At 34.5% G+C, this 25,826-nt stretch overlaps 1 protein-coding gene across 1 annotated transcript in view; it reads left to right on the forward strand.

Moving 5' to 3' along the window:
• Positions 1-25,826, forward strand: part of Arpc2 (Actin-related protein 2/3 complex, subunit 2) — a 178,606-nt gene that overhangs the window by 93,395 nt on the left and 59,385 nt on the right. The window contains exon 8 of the mRNA XM_090403251.1: positions 6,184-6,284. Within this exon, the coding sequence (XP_090259377.1) occupies positions 6,184-6,284 (101 nt within the window). The remainder of the gene's footprint in view (positions 1-6,183; positions 6,285-25,826) is intronic.

Raw genomic sequence — 25,826 nt, forward strand, 5'->3', positions numbered from 1 at the left:
TGTGCATACTTTACCTTACGCTCGCTTATGTCTTGTTCGAAAGTATAGCGAAAATGTTATTTATTCCCTTATGGGATCACGGATGTATCTTTAAAAGGACGTAATAACTCGAATGGACATAAGTCGAGGGATGACTGTATTAATATCAATATCACATTTCATATATAATGATAGTCTGTTCTTAAATGCCTTTCATCCTATGACATAATCATAATTTACTCCATGCCAAATGGAAAGTTATTGTAGTGTGTTTTGAGAGAGAGAGAGAGACACGAACATGTCTTCTAGGATAGTTCCCCCACATCTTTGATATTTATTAAGTATAAAAAAGTTAACATTAGAGAAATAGCTACATTCAAATACAGCATTTATCATCGGATTATGCTTCTACACTTTACATTTCTGAAATGCAGAATCAAACTACAGCAGTTAGTTTGTTTTCAGAATCAATTTCACTTAAGTGCATACTAAGGAAATGATGCAGAGTTAATTGTTTATTTATATATTTTTTTGCATTTGGAAAAAAAAAGAAAAGAAAAAGTGCTACTTCATATCATGGAATAATTTTGGTTGAAATTTTAATAATCTATATCATTATAATTGGTAATGTTTTTTTTAGAATTAAGTTCACCTAAACTTCTAAGTTAATTTTGAAAAGTATTTCAGTTATATTTAGTGATATTTACAAATTGGAGTCATTCACACTTATGCAGTTCATCTTCAGCAGAAGCTTAGTAATGTGCTTCCATTGATGTGCATTAAAATTAATTCAATTATTTTTGGAGATTTAATTGATTGGTTTGATATTATACACATGGTTTTAATAAATGCTGTATTCCATGACGTTGCATATATTTTAGTCAGTGGTTAAGTAGATTCAGTGTAGATATTTATGTCGATCTCTACATAGTATAGAAAAAAATGTTATTGTAATAAAGAGGTACTGAAAGGGTAAAATGCAATTATTAAAATTTAAGTTATGTATGTTTTAATTATTTAATTAATTAAATAATAGGAGCTTTCCTAATTTATTTCCATATGAAATGACAGCTGGCATGGAAAAACTCAAGAGAACACCTTGAAATGTCATAATTGTAGACAGATTTTCAGTTTTTTTAGTAACGTTTATTTTTCATTTTGATGAATGAATTCATTAATGTTATCTGGAATGACTAAATTACAACTCTTATGCCCAGATAGATGCTGGCCTGGTTAACTAAGGTAGATAATATGTTCACTTTGCAACCAACTATCTTTGGGTTTGAATTCCACTGTGACATGAATATTTTTGAATGCCTTTAATTGTTTTGTCACAGTTTTTGTGACCCAGTGTGTGTGATCACTATTCCATTTAGTAGAGGACAGACATATTTTGAAAAAGTAAAATGTTTAGTCTCTAGAGCAGGATTTCTAAGTTAACAAGCCCTTAGTCCATCCATGGTACAATGTATTATAGGTTTACATTCTTCCATGGGTGTGGGATTCACATACAAAAAGTAATTTGGCTATGTTTCTGAAATAGAATCCTTGTGCCTTAATCTAAAGAAGATAATGTAAAATATGAAAAACAGTTGCAATGGAGGCAAATCAACAGTTGCTTGATGAAGGAGCAGCCAGACAGAATCACTCATTTAAAAAAGGTAAATATCCGTTTACAGTAGTGACCAAATAACAGAAGCTGGAAAGTGAAACAGAATAAAAATTTCAACATTTAGTTTGAGATACATGAATTAAGAAATGTAATGCCACTAGGAATTCTTTAAAAAATGTGTTAATACTTTTCATAGATATAACTGTGTAGTAACAGTTAGCCTATTAAATAGTTTTTTTTGTGTGTGTGTGGGGGGGGGGGGAGTAATTTAAATTTTTATTCATACTTGTTGTTTTGTTAATATTATGTATTAAACTACATTCAGTCATTATCATTATGAAATCCACTTTTTATCATTACACATGCTGTAGACAGAAAAGGGGATGGGTAGAAAAATTGTGTTTTTGCAGTTTTAATATAGAAAATGTGTGAATTCAGAAATTTAATCATTGTCTACAAAACTGATTTTGAAATGTAAGTAATAAATTTTTGTGTACATATTTTGACTGTTACACTACATGACTCCTGTAAAATAATAGGTTATATAGTCTAATTTAAATAACATTCTATTCTTTAATATTTCTGTACTCCTAATTTTAAATTTTATGGGAAGAATTTTTTTCAGTTTCGGCATCATGCCTTTGTATTATTATTAGTGACTTCCAGGTCACTAATAATAATATTAATATAATAATGTTCTTCCATGAAGAGTTAAGGACTCATCATGGAAGAACATATCACACCAGCTATCATATCTTCTCTTAAACTCATTCACACTAGATCCGCTTACCACTTCAACAGGCAAACTCGTCAACTTTCACTGCACTGTGAGAGAGAGAAATCTAGCAAGGGCTAGATTTCTCTCTCACAGACTCCTCCTTTCTTCTATTCCTCTTGCCCACACATGGCACTAGTGTGCTATAGGTCTTGTGGCCTTTTGTGTGTGGATCAGATATTAAAAAAAAAACAAAAAAAAAAACAAGTACGTGGATTTCCTGACAAACTGTGACAAGTGGGCCTATATGCCCAAAGGCCTGTAGTCTCATTCCTTTATCCACAGCTCATCATAGAGCATGTTTTCAGCGGTGTTGTATCCATAAAAATTGGACAAGAGAAACCAATGGGTTAATGTACTCTTTACAGATGAGAGCTATTTTAGTCTTTCCTCCTATTCTAGATGTCACTTAATCTGGCATGAAAGTGGTACTGCTTACCATTGTGAGAATGCTCTTGAAATGAACAGATACAGCAGTGCTGGGATCATTGTGTGTGTGGGGGAGGCATTATGCTTAATGGATACACCATGCTACAAGTGCTGGAAAAAGGGACTGTAACTAGTGAACAATATTGCAACGAAGTTCTTCAGCATCATGTTTGATTGTTCCGTGGTGCTGTAGGCAAAGAATTCATTTTTATGGATGACAATGCCACACCACATTGTACACGAGCAGTAGAGATACTTCTGAAGATCAAGAATATTAATCTGATCGAGTGGTCAGCACGTTCCCTAGATCTCAACCCCATAGAACATGTTTGAAATGCAATAAAGAGTTGCATTGCTGCTTGAAATTCCCCTGCAGAAAACAAACAAGGCCTTATCCTTGCTCTGAATGAGCAAGGATAAGGCTTGTTTGTTTTCTGTACCTGTTTTCTGAATCACTTGATGCTAAGCATGGTACGACATTGTGAGAACTGCATCACAGTTCGTGGTGGGCATATTCCATACTGAAATGTCTCTCCACATAGTTTTCTGTAAGCACTATAGATTAATTTCTTAACTACATCCTTTGGAAATTGTAACTTTTGCCAAAAACATATTGCAATTTAATTTGTACAAAATTTATAACTCATTTTTTGTGTAATATAATTTTTTAGTATGTTGGCAATAAAGTTATGTCAACATTTGGCTGTAATCATGAAAATTTTTTCATGTAAAGGTAAAAATGTAGTTCATCCTTCACTTTTGGACACCAATGTCCAAATCTAGTAAAGTCACATGCCCATATTCTACTTTATGATATTTGTCACTCACTTATTCAAGTCAGTAGTTTATATTCCAATCATGTATTCTTCATTTTATGCAGTAGCCTTCCATCTGGTAATCTATCAGACAGATGCCTTAGCAAAGTTCAGTAGTATCATAGTGTATCCATTCCTTTTATCCAACTGAGCCATAACATTATAAAATATGAGCAAATTTCGTAGACATGACATCCCTTTAATAAACACATGCTATTCCTTGCAAAATATACCTTGTTTACCAATCCATTTTTATATGCATGGTACATACAAATCTTACGAACTTCTCTAAATCCTCACAACCACTTTCAAGATACTGATAGTTTGATAGTTAGACACATCAGTCTTTGCACCACCCTTGTGCAGTGGGATTATCATGTATTCTTTCCATTCCTCTGGGATCTTTCCTGAACTGAAAATCATATATGAGCAATATATGGGCCTAGCCAGTTCATCTGAACATTCTTTTAACATGCATGCTGATGTCCCCATCTGTCCCTGTTTCCGAATTGTCACCCAGGTTATGCAACAGTTTTAGGACCTCATCATGCACTTCTATCTCTTCATTCAGTGTAGCACTGTGTGCTATTCTGTACTCCAGTTGATAATCTTTTAGCCTGCACAGCCAATTTCTTTTCATACTCCAATTTAGCTTTCCACAAATGATACTTTTAACTTTTCTTGTTTGTGCTTTATATTTCATAACTCCTCTCCCTCTTATTCTCACAATATTCCATCTTCATCATCTTTTTGATTTCTTACTTAATAAGGTTGCACATCCATTTCACTCCCATCCTATTTGTTCTTTGAACTCTAGGTACAAACCAGGAACTCTAAACATTCAGATACTGCCTCGTTTAAACATCTTTTAACCCTGCAGAGATCGTGGCTGATCTGACAGATACAAACAAATTGTTTAACATAAATATTCTTACGCATATCCAGTGTATAGCTTTGGAGGTCATGAGTAGCTGTGCATGCATATGTTACGAGTGATATTCCATACTGTTCATGCAGTCAGTTTTGGTTTAACATGTGTTATGTAAAGGTGTGTGATATTTCATAGTAAATTGTATCTGAGAGATACTGCGACCTCCGATGTCAGTATAGTATTGGTTTAGTTGTGTTTTTTTATTTTATTTTATTTTATTTACCGTTGAAAATTGCCCAAAAAAAATATATCGATTGGATAATCCATCAGATGTTGAAGAGATTCAGCGATTTTGTTACTCGAGTCCGATGATGAGAATGATAGAGTCGAATGTGAAAGTGATATTTGATAGTAAATTGTATCTGAGAGATACTGCGAATTCCGATGTCAGTATAGTATTGATTTAGTTGTTTTTTTTCTTTGTTTCTTTGTTCAGTAATTTATAGATTGTACTTGAAAATAAATAAACCATCATGTATTATATTTGCAGTGTTTTTTTTTAAGTTTTATTGCATTTTAGCACATACTAGTAATGAACGTATCTCTCAGATACACACGACCTATGCTGCAATTTTTTTGACCGTGACCTCCGCAGGGCGTTAAAAGCTTTATTGCTGATATCTTTCTTATTCAGTAAACTGATACCATCGGACCAAAGATAGTATTCTCCTGAGTTTGTCATAATTGCCAGCATTAGTTCAGCATGTAACTTGTATTAGGTGAAACATCCATATATTTAACTACTTCCCAAGTCAGTATAGCATGACTGACTTGGGAAGTAAGTCAGTATAGCATGATCACCGTCACTGTTAAGAATGCCTTCTTAACAGTGACCGTGATCACTGTTAAGAAGGCATTCACTTCTCAATTGGATTATACCCTTCTGATGGTATAATCCAGTTTAACTCTTGAGTTGGTTCTTTCAAAAGTTATCTCAAAACAGCTCAGTAAATTTTCCTTCATTCTTAAGAGTTTTCTCTGCTACCCAATCAGTGGTCAGATAATTTAAGCAGTCCATAATGAGCACCTGTTTAATATCATCAGTGTAATTTGAGCATTTTTTCCTCCCCACCATATATTCCTGTTAGCCTCTACTTCACACTATTGATTGCATTCAATGGATTATTGCTTAAGAGTTGCACAGAAAATTGTATGTAAAGGAGAATTTGTTTTCCAGAGTAAATGAAAATAAGCTTTAAAAGCAATAGGACATTTAGAAAAGTTTTAACAGTAATGAGTCAATCTAAAATCATATCTTTATAAATTATTGGAGTCTTATTTTTCCTACTTTTTTAAAAAATTAAGTACTGTTCATGAATATTCTGTCATCGAATGAATCTAACTATAGTAATCTCTCAGTTATCGAGTTGAACTGGGAAATCTATTTACTAGTTGGTCAATTGAATGAACAATTACATAATGCTGTTTCGGAAATCCGGCAATAGTCTAACTCATTCAAGAATTTGTTAACTGAAGGTTTGGTTGTTTGAAGGTCAAAGAATCGAGAGATCAGTTATATCAATCATAGAAAAGTATGTCTAAAATTCATCATTGTTGATATGCAGTATTTTTAGCTGTAAATATTTGTTTAATTTGTACCATTTTGTCTCACCAGTTCACTAATTTTATTATTTTGCTTTAGTTCTTTTTCCTCGGCATACAAATAAACAGGCTAGGGACAACACAATCAATCTAATTCACACGTTTAGAGATTACCTGCATTATCATATTAAATGCTCAAAAGTAAGTACTGCTAGTTTTTTAAGTACATAACTTTTTCTATTTATGTGCTTTGTATGTTTATTTCATGTTTAGTCCTAAGTAACAAATGCATGTGTTTGTGTACATAAGTACAAAATGTTTGCCTTCATATGTACAAAAGTGTGCTTTTGATTTTGTATCACGTTTTAATACATTGAATATACAGTATTATTAATGAATATATTGAATTGAAAGTCAGCAGTTAGACAGTATAAGACTTTGCAGTATGGTTGACCATTGACCAATGTTGGTTTGAACTACAATATACTGGAAAATATTTTGGATATTTGCGACAATTTAAAAAAACTCGCAGACGAACTGTGTAGCTTAGAAATATCAAAAAAAAATAAGAAGTTAGGTATGTCATGAATGCATAAAATATATGTAGATACTAGTGCATTTTGTTATTTACTACCATAAAATATACACAGATCTATTATGAAATTAACTGTTATATGTCGGCATATAAGATGACTCTCAAATACTACAGAAAACTCCTCGAAATCATGGGTTGTCTTATATGGCGACTATAAAAAGGGAAGCTTAATTTCTTGGATGAACATTTAGGTAGTTACAATACATCATTATATAAGAAAGTAGGCAGTGTTTATAAACAAATCAGATTAATTTTTTGTTACATAAATTTATTTAAAATATTGCAATAGATGTAAGTCTTAAAAAACAAATAATAATTATTATTAATAATAATTATAAATACAAATGATAATAATTGGCTGGCCAAGTGGTTAGTGTATCTACTCTCTGGCCAAAAGGCTGTGGATTCAAATCCCACCGCAGGCATGGATGTTTGTGAGTGTCTGTGGAAATACCAGTGGTGGTGGTGGTGGTCAGCAGTAGATGACGTTGGTGTAGTTGCGGTCAGTTGGTGGATTGAGTGGTGGAGACGGTTGTAGAGCAGGTGTCCTCCCTCGATGAGTCCTTGGACTCCCTAGAGATGTCAGGTAATAATAATTATTAACCTCAGTTTTCATGTTAATTTTCTTCATCCGTTGAAAATAGTTCTTCAGATTCATTGTTTAAATGATCGTCACATGGATCCCAGTTCAAATCCAGTGAATTGATTTCTTTTTCATCATCATCGGTGCCATAAGATTAGAGATACCACAATTTTTAAATGATTTTATTACAGTCTCTGCTTTTACTTTATTCCATGCTTTGATCACAAAATTGCACAACATATCAAGTGATGCAGCACGCATATATCCACCATTTGTAAATGATTTTTCACCAGTCAACATCCAATTATTCCACTCTTCTCGTATGTGATCTTTAAATGGTTTGTTCAAGCAGACGTCTAGTGGTTGCAATATAGAAGTTAAACCACCTGGTATAACAGCAATTTTCGTGTTATTTTTTTCTAGAAGACTTTTAGTATTTTCAGTTAAATGACTACGAAACATATCCCATACTAATAAACTGTGTTTCTTCATTATACTGCCTGGTTGCGTGTTCATTATTATTTATCCATAATTTCACACCATTTTCGTCCATCCATCCATCCTTTTTCATTGGTTTTAACTTGGTTCCATCAGCCAAACACGACAACACAACCATAAACCTTGTTTTTTCATTACCTGTACTTTGAACTAGCACACTCTTACTACCTTTAGACTCCACTGTTTTATTGCTTATCATGTCAAAGCTCATAGGAGTTTCATCCATATTTCCAATATTTGACAATAGAAATTTATGTTCTTGTCTCAACTGAATAATAAGTTTATGGGAACTGGTAAGTTTATGGTCAAGATCTGCTGGTAGTTTTTGAGCAGTTTTCATTTTTTGTTGTATTACCAAATTTTGTTTGTTCATAAAAACGATTACACCATCCTGAAGTAGCTTGAAATTCTAAACTTTCATCCGGATTCATTCTTGATCATTTTAGTACATATGCTCTAATCATATTTCTTGTAACAACATAACCATTCTGCAACATAATTTTCCAGTTGCGGCCATTAGGTGATCCCTGTTCTTATCGCACATTTTTTCTTTGGCAATTTTTTTAAAATATCCTCTTTCTTCCTCCATTCTCTTACCATCTTCTCGGTTATGTCAAACTTTCTTGCAGCAGCACAGTTATTAGTTTGCTTTGCCATTTCAATTACCCTTATTTTAAATCCCTCATTAGGAGGGGACTCAACCCGTACTTGGATGGATGAGTAAATGGATGGATTTCTTCATACTTTCTTCGTTTTGTTGCTGGTTCCATGATTTTAAATAACAATTTTAATAATCCTAAAATTTAAAAAAAATGCAAAATTAATAATTAATTAAAATTGGGGTCAATCACTTATAATTAGGGTAATTCGCTTAAAAACTAAATCTATGCTATGCAAAAAATAATGGATATTCATAGATACAAAAATAACGGATATAACAACAACAATACCTAACACTGCATTAAAACAAGAAAGAAGAAATTCGGTGGTCATCTTTTACAACTGACATAAGCTTAAAACCTAAAAATAGCCTAAAATTTAGGCCACGTCTTATACACCATCATCCTATACATTGACATATATAGTAATTAAATTTAACTAATAACAAAATAAAAAATTTTATAATGTTTCATTCATTAGTATATAGGCTAGGCTACCATAAAGCAATCGTATTCCTGCTTCTTTGTTATCAATGCATGAATCATTATACCTGTAAATAAATGTAAATTTCTTTTTCACATTATATTTTCATTTTTGATATCTAGTGTTAGTAATATGTATAACATCCACAGTGTTTTGTATCATATAAGACCATATTGATGTAGGTACTGACAGACACGATTCATCTTGTATACAGTACAATACTGTAAATGTATTTTCTCTTCCTTATGATTTTCTTTTCTTTAGCTTCATTGTAAGAATACAGTATATAATACATATAACATAAAAAATGTGTTAATCGACTGTTAATGTTATCAGTAAGGTTTCTGGTCAACAGTAGGCTATTAGTAGTCAAATTTTTGGGGAGTCAAAAGTTATATGCAGATTTTTGATTGCACCAGGAGTTGGTGCCCCCTAACCTCCACATTGTTCAAGTGTCAACTGTAAAACTGTAAATCATGTCCAAACTGTTGTGGGTTTTGTTATACTGCAACGAAGATAGGATTCATCACCTGACCTAAGAAATACCATTGATTAGAGACTAGTGTTAGTAATACAGAGCCTACTTTTTGTTAGAAATATAAGGAAATTCACTGTCAAAATAACATATACAAAAATATTATCACTCTTGAAGTCTTCTTTACTATCAGCCTTCTTTGCAGAAGTTATACATGGACAAATAAAAGAAAAATTGAATTTAGTATTAAATTAGATTTAGTAGTAATTCACTGGCATCCCCCCCCCCCCCCCCACACACACACTCCATCTTCTTTTTGCTTTAGGCTGAACAGTTTGGCCAAATAACAGTATCTCAGAAACCTGATTACTGCTTATGATAGGGTGCTTATTCCTATCTGCATTGTCTGTTCTGTCTGCAAACTGCATGTGTTCTATTTTTTTTTTTGCAGGATGAAACACTGAAGTTTTTCTGGGAGGAAAAAACCCTGCCACCTCTCTAGGAAACATTATTATTATTACGTGACACCTTCGGGGAGTCCAAAGACTCATCGAGGGAGGACACCTACTCTATAATTCTCTATCCCCAGCACTCAGTCCACCAACTACAACTAACCTCAACTATACCAATGGCATCTACCACCCATTCTGTGGAAATACACCACTAGTATTTCCACAGACAATCACAAACATCCATGCCCATTGTGGGATTCAAACCCGCAGCCTTTTGGTTGGAGAGTAGATATGCTAACCACTCAGCCAACTCGCCTTACCTGAAAAGTTCTGATAAAGCTTCTTGGACAGGATTCAAATCTAGGTCTTTTCAATCAAAGGTTATTGTTAGTTCCAAATGAGTTACGGGGGCTCTCTCTCTCTCTCTATATATATATATATATGTATATGCAAATTGCAGTCATGATTGTTACCATAAATTAAGGCACAGCTTTAATCAGTCACTTATAATCAAACATTTTAAAATATTCTTTGTTTGAGTTTATTCTATACTTTTCGATCAATATTCGATAGTCATTAATTTCCCAGAACAGATTAATTTTTCACTCTTTCTTAATGTGTTGTGCTTTGTGAAATGCCTTTTATTTGCATACATTAGAGGTGTCAGAATAACAAAGAAGTTCTTAAGTGGGAGAGAAATAAATTATGCATGATGTACAACAATTGTTAATTTTTACTTATTACGTTGTGTATATGCTGTTTGTTTCAGCATTTTCACAAATGTTAAAAGTGTGCATTCCCAATTATTACTTATGTAAATTTCATTCTTTTGTGGATACAGCTTTTCATTACATTCAGAACAGCTTTGCCATTTGGCTGGAAAGACCTTAATATGGATTCCATCCAGGATTTCAGAAACATACTGGTAATTCAAGGAACCTTTTAAATGAATTTTCAACTCAGAGCTATTATAAATGTCTCATACAGAAGTGAAAGGTTTTTTTTCTCCTCTTGGATTTTTATATCAACAAACTAGAAAACACATGCATTTAACAGACATGATATATATATATATATATATATATATATGCACACACATACACACAGAAATTCTCTTTTTACACGATTTTGAAATAACACGGTTTTGAAAATGAAAGCAATTATATTTTTACACTGTATATTTTGATTTAACACAGTTCAAATGGCGCTTATTTTTAAAATTTCTGTTTGAATTTAGTTCTGTTAAAAGGGGTATTTCCATTATAATTATCATTTCCTATTACTTACATATGTACTTAAACTTCAATTTTGGGGAACCCCTCGATGTTTTATTAATCATTCAGGGATTACTCTATGCTACAGAATGTAGTCAATGCCAAGTAGAACTTATATAATAAAATCACAAAATAAGTGTTGGTGGCTTTGAAGCAGCTAAGGATTGTGCAACTCTATTACTTTGCTGCAATGCTTCAGGGGATCATATATTTAATTATATATGATCCCCTGAATGATTAATAACATTAATCATTAATCGATCCCTAAGACTGCAGGCAATGAAAGGTGTGGATTTATCATGTTACTGGTGCACTGGAAGGCAAATCAAAAAGATTGGATTATAAAAAAAAATTTTTTAATGAATGGTTCCATCAATGTTTTGTTCCAGAAGTAAAACGCTATTTGATGGAAAAAAATCTGGACTTTAAAGTTTTATTAATTATAGACAATGTGCCTGTCCATCCTGTTTTAGAACACCCAAATGTGGAATTTTGTTTTTTGCCACTTAACACAACCACTAGAACAGGGTGTGATTACTACCTTCAAAACTTACTACATAAGAACAACATTCCAATACATTTTGGATAAACTAGATAAGGATAATTTACTGACAGTTATTGATGTAAGGAAGAAATTTTCTATTTTGGATTGCATCAAACTTGCTAAGTTGGCGCTATCAGAATTTAAACCATTAACTTTAAATGCATGTTGGAAAGCTTTGCCAGAATGTGTGAAAAAGAAAAACACTATACCTTTGCATACAACTGAATATCCCAATATCATCAGATTAGCACATTAGAAACAGATGGAGAATATACTTTGAGGGACTTTTGAATGAGGAAAATGCTAGGACTCACAGAGAAGATGGGCAGCCTTCTGAGGGGATGGTGCAGAACATCAGTAGAGTGGAAGTGACGGAGGCCATGAAGAGGATGAGGAATGGAAAATTGGTGGGCCCTGACATGATTCCAGTGGAGGCATGGAAGGCACTGGGGGAAGAGGGAATTGACTTGCTGTGGGACCAGTTCATGAAAGTTTGCCAACAGGAAAATATACCCAAGGAATGGAGGGAGAGTACTCGTGTCCTCATCTACAAGGGTAAAGAGGATGCACAAGACTGTAAAAATTAAAGAGGAATAAAGTTGATGTCCCACACAATGAAAATCCTAGAAAGGGTTCTTGATGGAAGATTGAGGAAGGAGGTGGAGATTGCAAAGGAACAATTTGGCTTCATACCTGGTAGATCAACAACAGATGTTATCTTTGGGTTACAGCAGATGATGGAAAAGTTTTGAGAGAAACAACGGGAGCTACATCTGGCATTTATTGATCTGGAGAAAGCATACGATAGAGTGCCAAGGCAAGAAGTCTGGAGGTGTCTGAGGGAGAAGAAGGTTCCGGAGAAATATGTCAGGTTGGTGTGGGAGATGTACAGAAATGTGAAGACAAGTGTTTGGACCTGTCTGGGACAGACAGAAAGATGTCATTTGCATACAACACAATGTTGTATGCAGATGACATCTTGCTGTGTGCAAATTCAAGAGAAGAAGTGGGAGCTAAACTGGAAAGATGGAGAAAAGTACTGGAAGAGAGAGGTATGAGACTGAGCAGAAGTAAGAGTATATGTGTTGCACAGTGGGTGGCAGCCAGGAGACAGATCTGGAGCTGGAAGGAAATGTCATCAGGAAGGAGGGACTTTAAATACTTAGGTTCAACAGTGGAAGAAGATGGAGAAGCTGAGAAGGAAGTGGGATGGAGGATACAAGCGGGTTGGAGGAACTGGAGGGAGATGACTGGAGTGTTATGCGATAAGAGGGTGCTGATCAATCTGAAAGGCAAAATCTATAGGACAGTAGTGAGGCCAGCTATGACGTATGCTATGGAAACTGTGGCCCTGAGGAAAAATAACATCAGCAGGATGGAAGTAGCAGAGATGAGAATGCTTAGGTGGATGTACGGTGTGACAGAAAGGATCGTCTGAGAAATGACTATGTGAAGGGAAAAGTGAAAGTTATGAACTTAGGAGCGAAGATACAGGAGGCAAGGTTGAGATGGTTTGGTCATGTGATGAGGACGAATATGTGGGGAGAAGAGTCATTCAGATGGATGTGCATGGAAGGAGGAAGCATGGGTGGCCAAAGAAGAGATGGAGGGGAGCTGGTAGAAGAGGACTTAAGGATGAAGAACTTGGATGTGGTGACAGCCCAAGACTTGATGTGGAGTCTCCTCCACATCCAAGTTCTTGGATGTGGAGGAGACTCATCATCAACAGTGACCCCACTTAAGTGGGAGAAGCTGCAGAAGAAGAAGAAGAAATCAGATTAGCACATGCAGTTGGCGGATAAGGATTTGGTGATTTTTGGTCTGCAGATGTTAAAGAATTGATGGTTGACAAGGCTGTTAATGATGATGAAATAATAAAAGCTGTCCTTGAGAATCTCAAAAAAGAAAAAAGTGATGATGAAATGATTCTACTTGCTGCAGGATTAATTAAAGAATGGCTTCAAATAGCTAGTAAAATTGCAGTCATTTTTTTTTTACATATGATCCAAATACTGAACGAGCTGAAAAATGTGAACTGAAGTCATGTATGGTGTGATATGGAGAATTATACAAAGATTTAGTCAAACAGGATTTCAATGATTAATTACAGTGTTTGTGGTAAAAAAAAAAAAAAATCAACCTTTAGAATTATTGGAAATTAGTGCTAATTTAGTTTCTTTTACTGAAGAAAATGTTTTGCCATTGCAGTATGAACAAGATGGCCAAAGTGTTTCAAGTGATGGAAGTGATTTAATTCCAGTTTCACACAAAAGAATGCGGCCACTGTCAGAAAGTGACAGAGAATAAAACTTAATAACTATATGCACGGGTGTATTTGGACCTTTTCAGATTTCTGTTTTATTAGTGACATGCTATTTTCTTTGAGGGATACATACATATATATATATATATATATATATATATATGAGGGTTGTTCGATAAGTCCATGCAAAAATGAAGAAAACATAATTTTTTGGGACAAATATTTTTTATTTTTCAACATAGTCTCCTTTGAGGTCTATACACTTAGTCCAACGATGCTACAGTTTTTTGATCCTGCCCATATAGTATGATTTGTCCAACTCTTCAAAATAGGCAGTTGTTTTGGCAATCACCTTATCATTTGATGAAATCTCTTTCCTGCCAGCCATTTTTTTATGTTTGGAAACAGATAGTAGTCCAAGGGAGCCAAATCTGGAGAGTAGGGAGGATGTGAAAGGACTTCATAGCGTATATCGAACAATTTTGTGGTCACAATTACAGATGAGTGAGCGAGTGCGTTATCGTGGTGAAAAAGAATCTTCTTTTTCACCAAGTATGGTCAACGGTGACCATACTTGGCATAATCTTCATAGACTTCTTGGGAAAGAAGTCTATGAAGATTATGCCATGAGCATCCCAGAAGACAGTGGCCATAACCTTTCCTGCTGAAGGAACGGTTTTTGCTTTCTTTGGTGCAGATTCCCTACTTGCAACCCATTGTTTTGACTGTTCCTTGGTCTCAGGCTGGTAGTGATGAATCCATGTTTCCTCTATTGTTATGAAACGATGTAAAATTCCTCTAGATTCCGTTGAAACAGCTTCAAGCTGTCCTTGCAACAGTTCATACGTTGACGCTTTTGATCCATTGTGAGCATACCGGCACCCATCTTGTGGATAGAATTTATGGTAATGCCATTGTACAAAAGTGGTGCAAAGACCGATGTAGCCAACTATCGACCATTATTTCAGGAGTAGTGGTGAAGATTTTGGAAAAATTGGTTAGGGCTCAAATTCAGAAATGGGTTGACAGTGAAACTCTACTTTGCATTGAACAGCATGGGTTTACTAAGGGAAGATCATGTTTTAGCAAGTTGCTCACATTCTATAATAATGTTACCATTGAACCAGACAAGGGAAATGGGTACACCTTGATACTTTTGGATTTTGCTAAGACTTTTGACAGAATACACCACAGAAGACTTGCATAAATTGCAGAATATTGGTTTGGATTATAAAGTATTGGCATGGATAAGAGGATGGCTGACTGACAGATATCAAAAAGTAGTATACGGCGATGTGAGTCTACAAGATTTAAGGTAACTAGTGGTGTACTACTAGGATCAGTTCTTAGTCCACTGTTATTCAATTTGCACATTAATGATATTGGGAAGGATTTGACAGCCGGCATACAGCTATTTGATGATGATGCAAAGATAGGTAGGATAATTAGGATGCTGCTGATATGCAGTACTTGCAGAATGATTTGAATAGGCTGGAATTGTGGGCATGGGAAAATGGATGTCAGTTCAGTGCCAGTAAATGCAAAGTCGTTCACTTTGGTGTGATTAGATATCCAATGTTGTATTATATTGGTGGGATTATACTAGAAGAAACTGATCAGGCGAGTGATCTTGGAGTGTTAGTAGATAGGAAGTTGAAGTTCAGGAGTCATGTAGCAAAGATTGCAAATACAACTCAAAAGATAATTGCAATGCTGAGCTGAACTTTAACATGCAAAGATAAGGATGTCATTTTGCCTCTTGATAAGTGGCAAAACGACATCCTTATCCAAAATGACATTACAAGACTACAGTGTGTCTGCAGTCTACAATGTAGACTGCAGACACAAGCATACAGGGAGTGATATGATTGAGACTTACAAACTTCTGAAAGGGTCATACAGGATTTCAGTTGGTGGAATTTTTCATTTTATGAGGAAAAGAACAAGAGGACATCCTTGGAAGCTGAGAATGAATTCTGCTAGGAAGGGATGAAGGCTAGATTTTTCTCTCATATGATGGTGTGTGATTGGAATGGATTGCCTTTGGATGTGGTATGTGCATACGATATGAATGAATTCAAGAATAAGTATGATAGCTGGTGCATGTAGTATGTGGCCTCCCTCGATGAGTCTGTGAGTCCCTGGAGGCCTCTCTTAATAATAATAATGAAGTAGAATGCTATATTTGAATTACTCAAAGGTGTAAATATAATAGCAAATTTGGAAGAGGAGGACAAGACTTACCTCCTTCGATTACAACCATATAATCCACAAAAGCTCTCGCAGAAAACAGGACATTCAGTAGATTGTCAACACTGTTTCCCATTGTAAATATTTGCAAAAAAAAAAAAAAGTTATAAATTATTTATAGAAAAAATTATATATTAAAAACTTGTCTATATGTGTGTCCTAAATATGTCAATTCATACTTCACGCAATCAAAACAGGTGAAACTCGGGAAAACAAAAAAGCAAGTCATCACAAATGACATCATTCAATTTGATTGGTTGACCAATTACAGCCACTAATTTCTGAGTGCTATTGTCTCAGCGCACGCACGCACACACTTCTTCTCCTTCTGGCTGTTTTAAACCCACTTAAATGCTAAGAATTTGACCAGCTGCACCATCTGTACATCGATTCAATGCCAATTATGTCTTAACTGGGTAGTTATTCTTTTTTATGGACATGATTTCATCATGTTCCTGAAAAGATACCTTACCTAGATTTCCTTTTTATCGAACGAAACTTATTTAGTCTAGTGAAGATACTAATAATCTACACTTGGAAGTTTCATCCATCCTACTTAAATCCAAGCTTCTACCATTTAACATCTCTTCTGGTAAAATGAAAGCTTTACATTCCCTAAGATGTAATAGTTACCTTATTATCACTAAAGTAGAAGGGAAAAGCTACAGTAGTTATGGAATCAGCAAATTACAAAAGGAAAATTTCTCTTTTATTACAGGATCATTCTATGTACCAAGAATTGGATCATAACCCTACCAGCAGACAACTTAAGAAATTAAACTTTCTTCTAGACAAAGTCTTGATGCAGACACCACAGAATAGATAAAAACTTAATTTGCAAGAACACCTAGGTTCTATGGTTTACCAAAGATCTATTAAGAAAGACACTTCACTCCATCCAATTGTAGACTGCATAGATTCTTCTACTTATCGCATAGCCAAGTTTTTAGCACACCTACTGAAATCTCATATTGGCAGATCCACTCATTTATAAAAAAATTCATCCAATTTCTGGATAAATTAAAAAATGTATCCATGCCACACACTGATCTTATGGCTAGCTTCAATATAGAATCCCTATTTACCATTGTACCTCTTAAGGAAATATTGCAGCTACTTTCTGAATCATTTCCACAGGATAATGCATTCTGGTTACTTTGTTCATTAAAACAAGTTTTACGTTCAAATGGAAGGAACTGCTATGGGAAATCCACTGTCACCAACTTTTATTTAGAGCATCTAGAAGACATCCTTTTCTCATTCATACACCCTCGACCATTGTTTTGGGTTTGGTATATTTATTTATTTTTTCGTGTGGGGGTTCTCCCCTTTCCTGAACCGTCCCTTAGGCTTGGTCGAGTCCTCCTAATGAGGGATTATGTATGTATTTTATGACTGTAAATCCATGTGTGTTCACAGGCTGGTTTGCCTGTTCTGAGTGACAAAAAACCTGAGTTTCTGGGTGAAAAACTCTCTACTGCTGTATGAAACTGGTTAACTCACCTTTAATCAAAAGAGACCAGATAAAGGTTCTTCACATCATGAACAGGAATCGAACCCAGGTTTTTTCTGACCAAAGAACTTCATCTATACCGACTGAGCTATGGAGACTGCGGTTCGGTATATTGATGACATTTTTGCTGTGTGGCCTCACAATAAAGAAACTTTACTAATGTTTTTAGCTACCATAAATACTTTTGCGTTCACATATTAAATATACTATGGAATTTGAAAGAGGACATTATCCTTTTATTTTTATTATCAACTCAACATCACCAAAGTTCAAGATCAGTACTATCAATATAAGAAGCCTGAATGGTAAAGAAATGAAACTAGCAGAAGAATGAGTACCAGATCAACATAATAGGGGTGATTGAAACAAAAAAGACAAAAACTGGTGAAATCTTTCTAAGCAACAAATACAAAGTGTTATATTCAGGCAATAACAATCAAGGGAAAGAAGGAGTAACTATAGTATTCAACACCAAATAAGGCTAATCTTGAATGGCAGGCAATATCAAGTAGAGTGATGTGGACAAATATCAGAATGGAGAACTGGACAATGAGACTTATTTCTGCCTATGGTCCCATAGAAGGTTCTGCTAAGGTAGAAATGGAAGAATTTTTTTCAGGCTTTAGAGAAAGCAACTGACACAGTGAAAAAGGAAAAGTTGGTTCTTGTTGGAGATCTGAATAGCAGAGTAGGAAATGATTGTCAGACGTACAGAAATATTGTGGAAAAATTTGGAGAAAAGAGCAAAGCCAATAATAATAACAAATACCTGTTGGATTTTTGCTCAGGACATGGACTTGTTATTATTAACATGATGTTCCAACATAAAAAATGTGCATAAATTCACACGGAGAAAAGAAGCAAGGAATAATAAAAGTTTCATTGACTATGTTATTGTTGATGTGATGTTTTCCCACTCGTGCAGGATACCAGGATGTACAGAGGATTTGAAGTTGGAAGTGATCACCATTTAGTCTTGAGCAGGATAAAATTGAATTTCATATTGAAAAGAAGAACATGTAAGAAAGTTTTAAAGAGAATAAAAGTTGAGCAGCTCTCAGATGTGAACTGTAGACTAAAATACACAAATGTTATTCAAGAAAAAATGAAAGAGTTTGAGAACAGGGACTAAACTTTGGGGATTCATTGGCAAGCCCTGAAGAAAACATTGATTGATTCGACCAGAGAGGCATGTGTTGAAGTTGTCTGCAAGGATAGAAAAATCAGAACTCCATGGTGGACACGGGAAGTTAAAGAAGCAGTGAAGGAAAAGAAGAAAGCATATTGAAAGTTCCTGGTGAATAAGTCAGCTTGTGCTCTTAGAGACGTACAAAAGCTAGACATTGTGTAAAACTAGCTAAACAAAAGTCATAGGAAGACTTTGGCTAGAACATAGAAAATAAATATCAGGAAGGTGGCAAAATATATTCTCGAGGCTGTTGAAAAAGCTCAGAAATGGAAGAAAGAGTGCTGTGAAAAGAACTAGAGATGATAAAATTGTTGTTATGAAAGAACTTGACATTATTAATATTCAGGAATGTATTGGCAGAACTAATCTCAGGTGGTATGGTCACTTAATAAGAATGGGATCAGAAAGGTTAACAAAAAATTTTTTTTGTCAAGATTGCAGTAAAAAGACCCAGATCTAGGTGGACTGATACATTAAGAAGTGCATTAAACAACTGAAATATAAGATCTGGTAATATTGGAGTCTTGACAGATAACAGATTAATGTGGAGGAAAGTTGTTGTTAGGAAGTTGTAATGATGTAATGTTTTTCATGTAGTAATATCATTAGCCGGCTTAGTTGGCCGAGTGGTCAGCGTATCCGCTCTCCAAAATACTAGTGGTGGCGGTGGACAGTAGATGCCATTGGTATAGATGATGTGGTTCGCTATAGTTGGTGGATTTGAGTGGTGGAGATGTAGAAGTGTAAAGTAGGTGCCCTCGATGAATCTTTGGACTCCCTGGAGGTGTCACATAATAATAATAATATATTGTTCACACTTTTGAGGCTGCATATCAGGAATTTGATGATGATTTATTTTCTTTTGATATTCGTGTTAATTTAACTATTCTCTGGAGGGGATCAGAAGCTTGTAATTTAGAGCTAGCTGAAACATTTGTTCTCATTTTGTATACTCATTGCTCTCTTTAATATTGTATCTCTCTCTCTCACTCACCTCACACACACAAAAAGGTATTTCCTTTATTTTTTTATGTTGCATTTATTTGTGTCATCATGATAAAATCATGAAACAGTGGAAAACAAATGTAAAATATTGATTTCAAATTGTCGAACATAATTTCATACTTCTTCTGGTGTTGTTCAAATGTAATTTCATATGCAATGAACTGAAACTTGGACAAATTTGCAAGCACAGCATATTTAAACAGGGTATAGTGAATTTTTTCCCCAATACAGTTTTATTTATATGCACTTGAATATACTTAATATTTAAATAATACAATATATTATTGTTTTTTTTTTTTTAATAAAATGCTGTAAATATGTTATATGCAGTTCTCAGATTTTTTTTTATTTTTTTTATTGTGACTTATCTTTCTTTCTTTCTTAATCTTTCTCTTTTACCTCTTATGGTGTCGAGGTAAGTATTCTTGCTTATTCTTGATAAGGTGATTAGCCCTATGCATCTCCGGTGTGTCTTACGTCTATAGATGCATGTGTTCACGGGACCAGTTTGTTTGTTCTGGGGAATGAAAAACCTGAGTTTCTGGGAGAAAATAAACCTTACCTCCGTATGAGACCAGCTAACTCACCTTTCGTCGAAAGAAACCAGATAAAAGTTCCTCGTGTCACTATTCACTGGGGTCGGAAAGAACTCAGGTCTTTCTGACCAAAGGGCTTCGTCTATACCTCCTGAGCTATGGAGGCTATTGTGACTGATAAAACCTGTAAGTCATGAAGAGAGCATAGAATAGGGGGAACAGATACTATAAATTGCTAATTCTAGTTCAAAAATCAGTATGCCTTGCTTACCACTTGGGGGCACATTCTGCTGAATAACTGAAATCACAATTACTGGGATTTAAATGGACATTTAGTTCACCACTTATCCTATTGAATTATGGAAGAGATTTTAATAGTAAGCTATCAGACTGTTCAAACTCCCCACATACCTGCATCTATTATTAACTGTAGAGAGAGAGCACAGCTGAGATTACTACTCAACCTAACTGTGAACCATTCTTAACTATCTGACAGATTTAGAGTCTTAAGTACAGATTACAGCTGTATTAAAAATACCATATACTAATGTTGTTTGAATGCATTTATATTTTACTGCAAAATGATGTATATAAAACTTTAATTCTTTGAAGTCTTCTTAAATTCATTGCAGTAAAACAAAAGCTTATTCTTGATGTTTTATTTTAAACATTGAATGAAATTGGTGGAATATAAAAAGCCAAAAGGCTAGTTTTCTGGCAATTGAATAGATATTGAATGAAATTCTTAAAACTAATTTTTGATTTTAAAATATTCCAGTGTGATTAAAAAATGTTAGTTTTTAGTAACAAAATAATACAAAAACAGTTTCCATCTCTTAAAGAATTGTATTTTCCTGAAAGTAAAAAATGGTAGTACAGGAAAATGATTTGCATATATATGTGCAATAGCATTCATTTAAGTAACAGAAGCTACTTTTGTATTATTACAGTCTGTAGGTCACAGTGGCATTTGCCATTGCTTTGACTTCACGGGTAAACTATAGAATAATTAATGCCACAGTTATGATAACTAAAGCTGCTCCCTGTTGTTAGTATGTAAAAGTACAGTGCAATATCATCATCAATTTCATGGTACCCTCAAGGGATGTTACAGGCCACTTACCATTTAATTACCACAGAATCTTTTCAGCTAGGTTTCAAAGCCATTGTCAATACAGTTATAGGAAAACTAAAAAGAACAACAATTTAATTGAAAGCATGTGATATTATGTGCACTGTCAGCTGCAGGAGAATATTCTCCTGCAACTGATATCCTTATCTTCTGTTTTCATGTCACCTTTATCATCTTTGATTGTGTTCACAGTACTCCCGCCTCCCTTTCTAAGCTTTTTTCAATATCCTCCAGAACATTTTGTAACTTGCTGATATTTATTTTCTGTCTTATCAGTCTTCCCATGACATTTGTTTAACTACTTTACACATAGCTTAGTTCTCTTACATTTTTCTCTGTATTCTTTTAGGGTATATGCCGACTTATTTGCTAAAAATTTTTGGTATACTGTCTTCTTTTCCATAACTGCTTCTCTTTTTTCTTGTATCCACCATGGAGTTCTTATTTTTTCTATCCTTACAGACAACTTCACCACATAACTCTCTAGCTGAATCAACTTCTTCAATAATGTTTGTATAGCTGAGTCTACAGTTTACCTATAATAGCTGTTCATCTTTAATTCTATTTAAAACTTTCTTACACATTGTTCTTTTCAGTGTAATATCCATTTTTATCATGCTTAGCACTGAGTAATGGGCACTTCCAGTTACCAATGATGTAGTCAGTGAAGTTTTTTTTATTTCTTGTCTTCTCTCCATGTGAAATTGTGCACATTTGTTGGAACGTGATGTTAGCAATGACCAGCCTGTGTACTGAACAGAAACCCAGCAAATACTTACCATCATTAGCAATGCCCTTTTCTCCAAATTTTCCCAAAACATTCCTATATATTCCTGTTGGGATACATTTTCTAATCTGCTGTTTAGATCTCTAAGGAACACTTTTTCCATTTTTTTTTAATATTAGCTGCCTATTTTATTGACATGAAAAATTTTTCAACTTATTTCTTAGAAAAATCTTCTGTGGGTCTATAGGCACAACTAAGCTTCATTATCCATTTATCCATTTTGAAATGGGCCCACATCACTCTACTTGAAACTGCTTTTCAATCAATAAGTTTATCTTCATGTTTGGTATTGAATGCTCTCGCTACCCCTTTCTTTCCTTGATCATTATTGCACGAGTATAACATCCTGTACTTATTATTTAATAATATCTCACCTGTTTTTTCTTCTTTGTCTCAGGAATGCCAATTAAGTCTGTGGTACTTTTCCAATTCTTCTGCAATTTCAATTTCCTTTCCATTAATAGCTGACTTTATTTTTCACCCTGTTCCCTGACAAAAACAGCAGAGGCCTTGTTTAACTGGACAACGCCCCAGCCATCATAATATCTCATCATATGCATTTGTGGTTTAAGCCAATAAAGTGTACAATTTGTTCAGCTAAATCCCAAATGGGCAGCCAATCCTCATTCGTTCAGTGGCTAGTAGATATCTACTAATGGGGTGTACCACATGAAGGTGAGGATTGAATATTAGGTCAGTTCTCTGCATTACTGAAATGCTATGTGGAGGTCTATTCCCAGTTTTTTGGCTTTGACACTTAAGTAACCCCACATGCAATATTCATTGCTTAATTAATACTGAAATAGTTGTAGGCAGGAAGTTTAAAGTACAGATGTTGAGTGTTGACGAGGTGGGCAGGCTGTTTATATAAGGAGAATCACAAGAGAAGTAGAAGTATAAGAGAAAATCTGAAGGGCCAGATGTATCTCCAGACAATTATTCAATATAGTAGTTGTAATCATAGTTAAGTTGTTTAAAATTATGTTATAGAATTATATTTAGAATTAGTTGAGACTATGAGGCCAGTGCAATGTTTGTTAAACTTCTGAACTGATTTCATCCCACAAAACAGATGGCTAGAACACATGCAAATAACAGACTTGATGCATTTGTCTCATACCTTATTTGCTTGGCCATAATTCCAAATAGCTCTCCTGGACAGTTTGTCTATTTTACAGAATGAAAAGCCTGAGTTTTCTATTTACCAAACTATGTGGCATACTTTGGTAGGTAGAAAATAAAGGTGTTTTTAATGTCACATGGAAGGCATAAGTGGAATGTGTTGTGACTGCCAGAAGTGTGAATGAGTTTCAGTATGATAATTATGTTGCTGGTTGTGAGTAGACTTCTAATCATGAGTAAGTGTACTCTGCAGATGTTTGTAAAATAATAAATAGTGTAAAGAAAACTAATCCAAAGTATCTGGACTGGTGGGGAACAGAATGCAGTAATGTCTCTCTTTGGTGGTTCAGGCTAGTATGCCAATGATTTATAACTGAGATGTTGTTTGGTGATTGAGAGAGCCTTTCAAATACAGAGCAGTTATATATTCCCTTAGAACTTTAAAAAAAAAAAACATTCAAAAACGGATTATCATGAATTTGTGCAGAAGTATGGCAACCCTATTATTGCACTGGCACCTTCCTATATAGCCTTCCAATTATTTACACTTAACAAAGTATGAGTAATAAGTTTTAAAAGAGGTAAACCGTGAGTAGACATAACTATACATAATAAATAACGGAAAAACTCACGTAGAAATATTATTTAATAGTATAATTTTCGCCTGTGTGTCACAGGCATCTTCAGTACAATTAGGCACAAAAATTAAACACTAACTGACAATTCCAAAAAGCGCCACCTAAGTAGCTGGTGTAAGATAACTAAAAAGGTCAATAACTTTCCTAAAAAAAAAAAAAAATTAATACAATAAAAAGTTAGGAAAGATTAACTGATTTGTAAAGTACTATCTCCCATAAAGGGGATAGACGTAAGCCGTCGGATCTGTTTAAGTTAGGAGAATGAAGTAGAGTTTCACATGCTTCTTTATAAAGGCGTTCCATGAGAAACTGACTTTTGTGAAGAACTCTTGTCTTTCTCCAATGAACTCTGTGTCTAGTGAAGATGGCATGTTCTGCAAGTCCAGACTTTTCAGGTTTAAAGTATTCAATATAAGATTGGTGTTCTTCTAGCCGAATGGAGGCAGATCTTCCCGTTTGTCCGAAATAACATAATCCACAAGAGCACGGAATTTGGTAGACACCTGGATGATTAAGATGTGGAAGCTTGTCCTTTGGAGAAGCGAGAAAGGTGGAGATTTTTCTAAACGGTCGAAAGGCAACAAAAATATTCAGTGGTTTTAAAATTTTTGCTATACGTTCACTGATGCCTTGTATATAAGGGATGGTAATGCGCGTTATTTCCTCTGTGTTTGAAGAGGGAGACATATTAAATCTACTCAAAGTTCTTTTAATGAAGCAATTCTTATAGCCATTAGATAGAAAGGAAGAAGTTATATATCGTATTTCTTTCTGTAAAAGATCGTCTGTAGAACAAAAGGAGTGGGCCCGATGAACCAGTGTTTTAATAGTTCCTGCCTTTTGACTGGGATGGTGATGAGATTCCGCATGGATATAATGGCCTGTATGAGTCTTCTTTCTATAAACTGAGAAATGTAGGTTACCATCTGGTTGGCGAAGAATTAGAAGATCTAAAAAGGCCAACTGCTTATTTGATTCTACTTCTAGGGTAAACTTGATCCTAGGATGAAATGCGTTTAACTTATTGAGAAATTGTTGAAGTTCATCAGAAGAGCCATTCCATACAGCAAAAATGTCATCGACATATCTGAACCAATGAGTAGGTCTGGGAGAAATATTGTCAAAGATACGTTGTTCAAAATGTTCCATAAAGAAATTGGAGATAGCAGGAGATTGAAGGAACAGCAATGGATAATCCTCTCTCTCCTGCTATCTCCAATTTCTTTATGGAACATTTTGAACAAAGTATCTTTGACAATATTTCTTCCAGACCTACTCATTGGTTCAGATATGTCGATGACATTTTTGCTGTATGGATAGTACTTTACAAATCAGCTAATCTTTCCTAACTTTTTATTGTATTAAATTTTTTTTTTTTTTTTTTTTTTTTTTTTTTTTTTTTTTTTTTTTTTTAGGAAAGTTATTTGACCTTTTTAGTTATCTTACACCAGCTACTTAGGTGGCGCTTTTTGGAATTGTCAGTTAGTGTTTAATTTTTGTGCCTAATTGTACTGAAGATGCCTGTGACACACAGGCGAAAATTATACTATTAAATAATATTTCTACGTGAGTTTTTCCGTTATTTATTATGTATAGTTATATAAAGTATGAGTAAAAAACTTATCACATGAGATTCATCTAGCTCGCACAAAGCCTGTCATGTATCTCCTTAAACTTGTGGTGTAATATTGACAGGTTATCCTACTGGCAACATATTCTACTCACCATGAGAAAAATTTTGCTC

Source organism: Typopeltis vanoorti, chromosome 13 (genome assembly GCF_054136105.1).
Source record: "Typopeltis vanoorti isolate ZY-2024b chromosome 13, IOZ_Tvanoo_1.0, whole genome shotgun sequence".
NCBI lineage: Eukaryota > Metazoa > Arthropoda > Arachnida > Uropygi > Thelyphonidae > Typopeltis > Typopeltis vanoorti.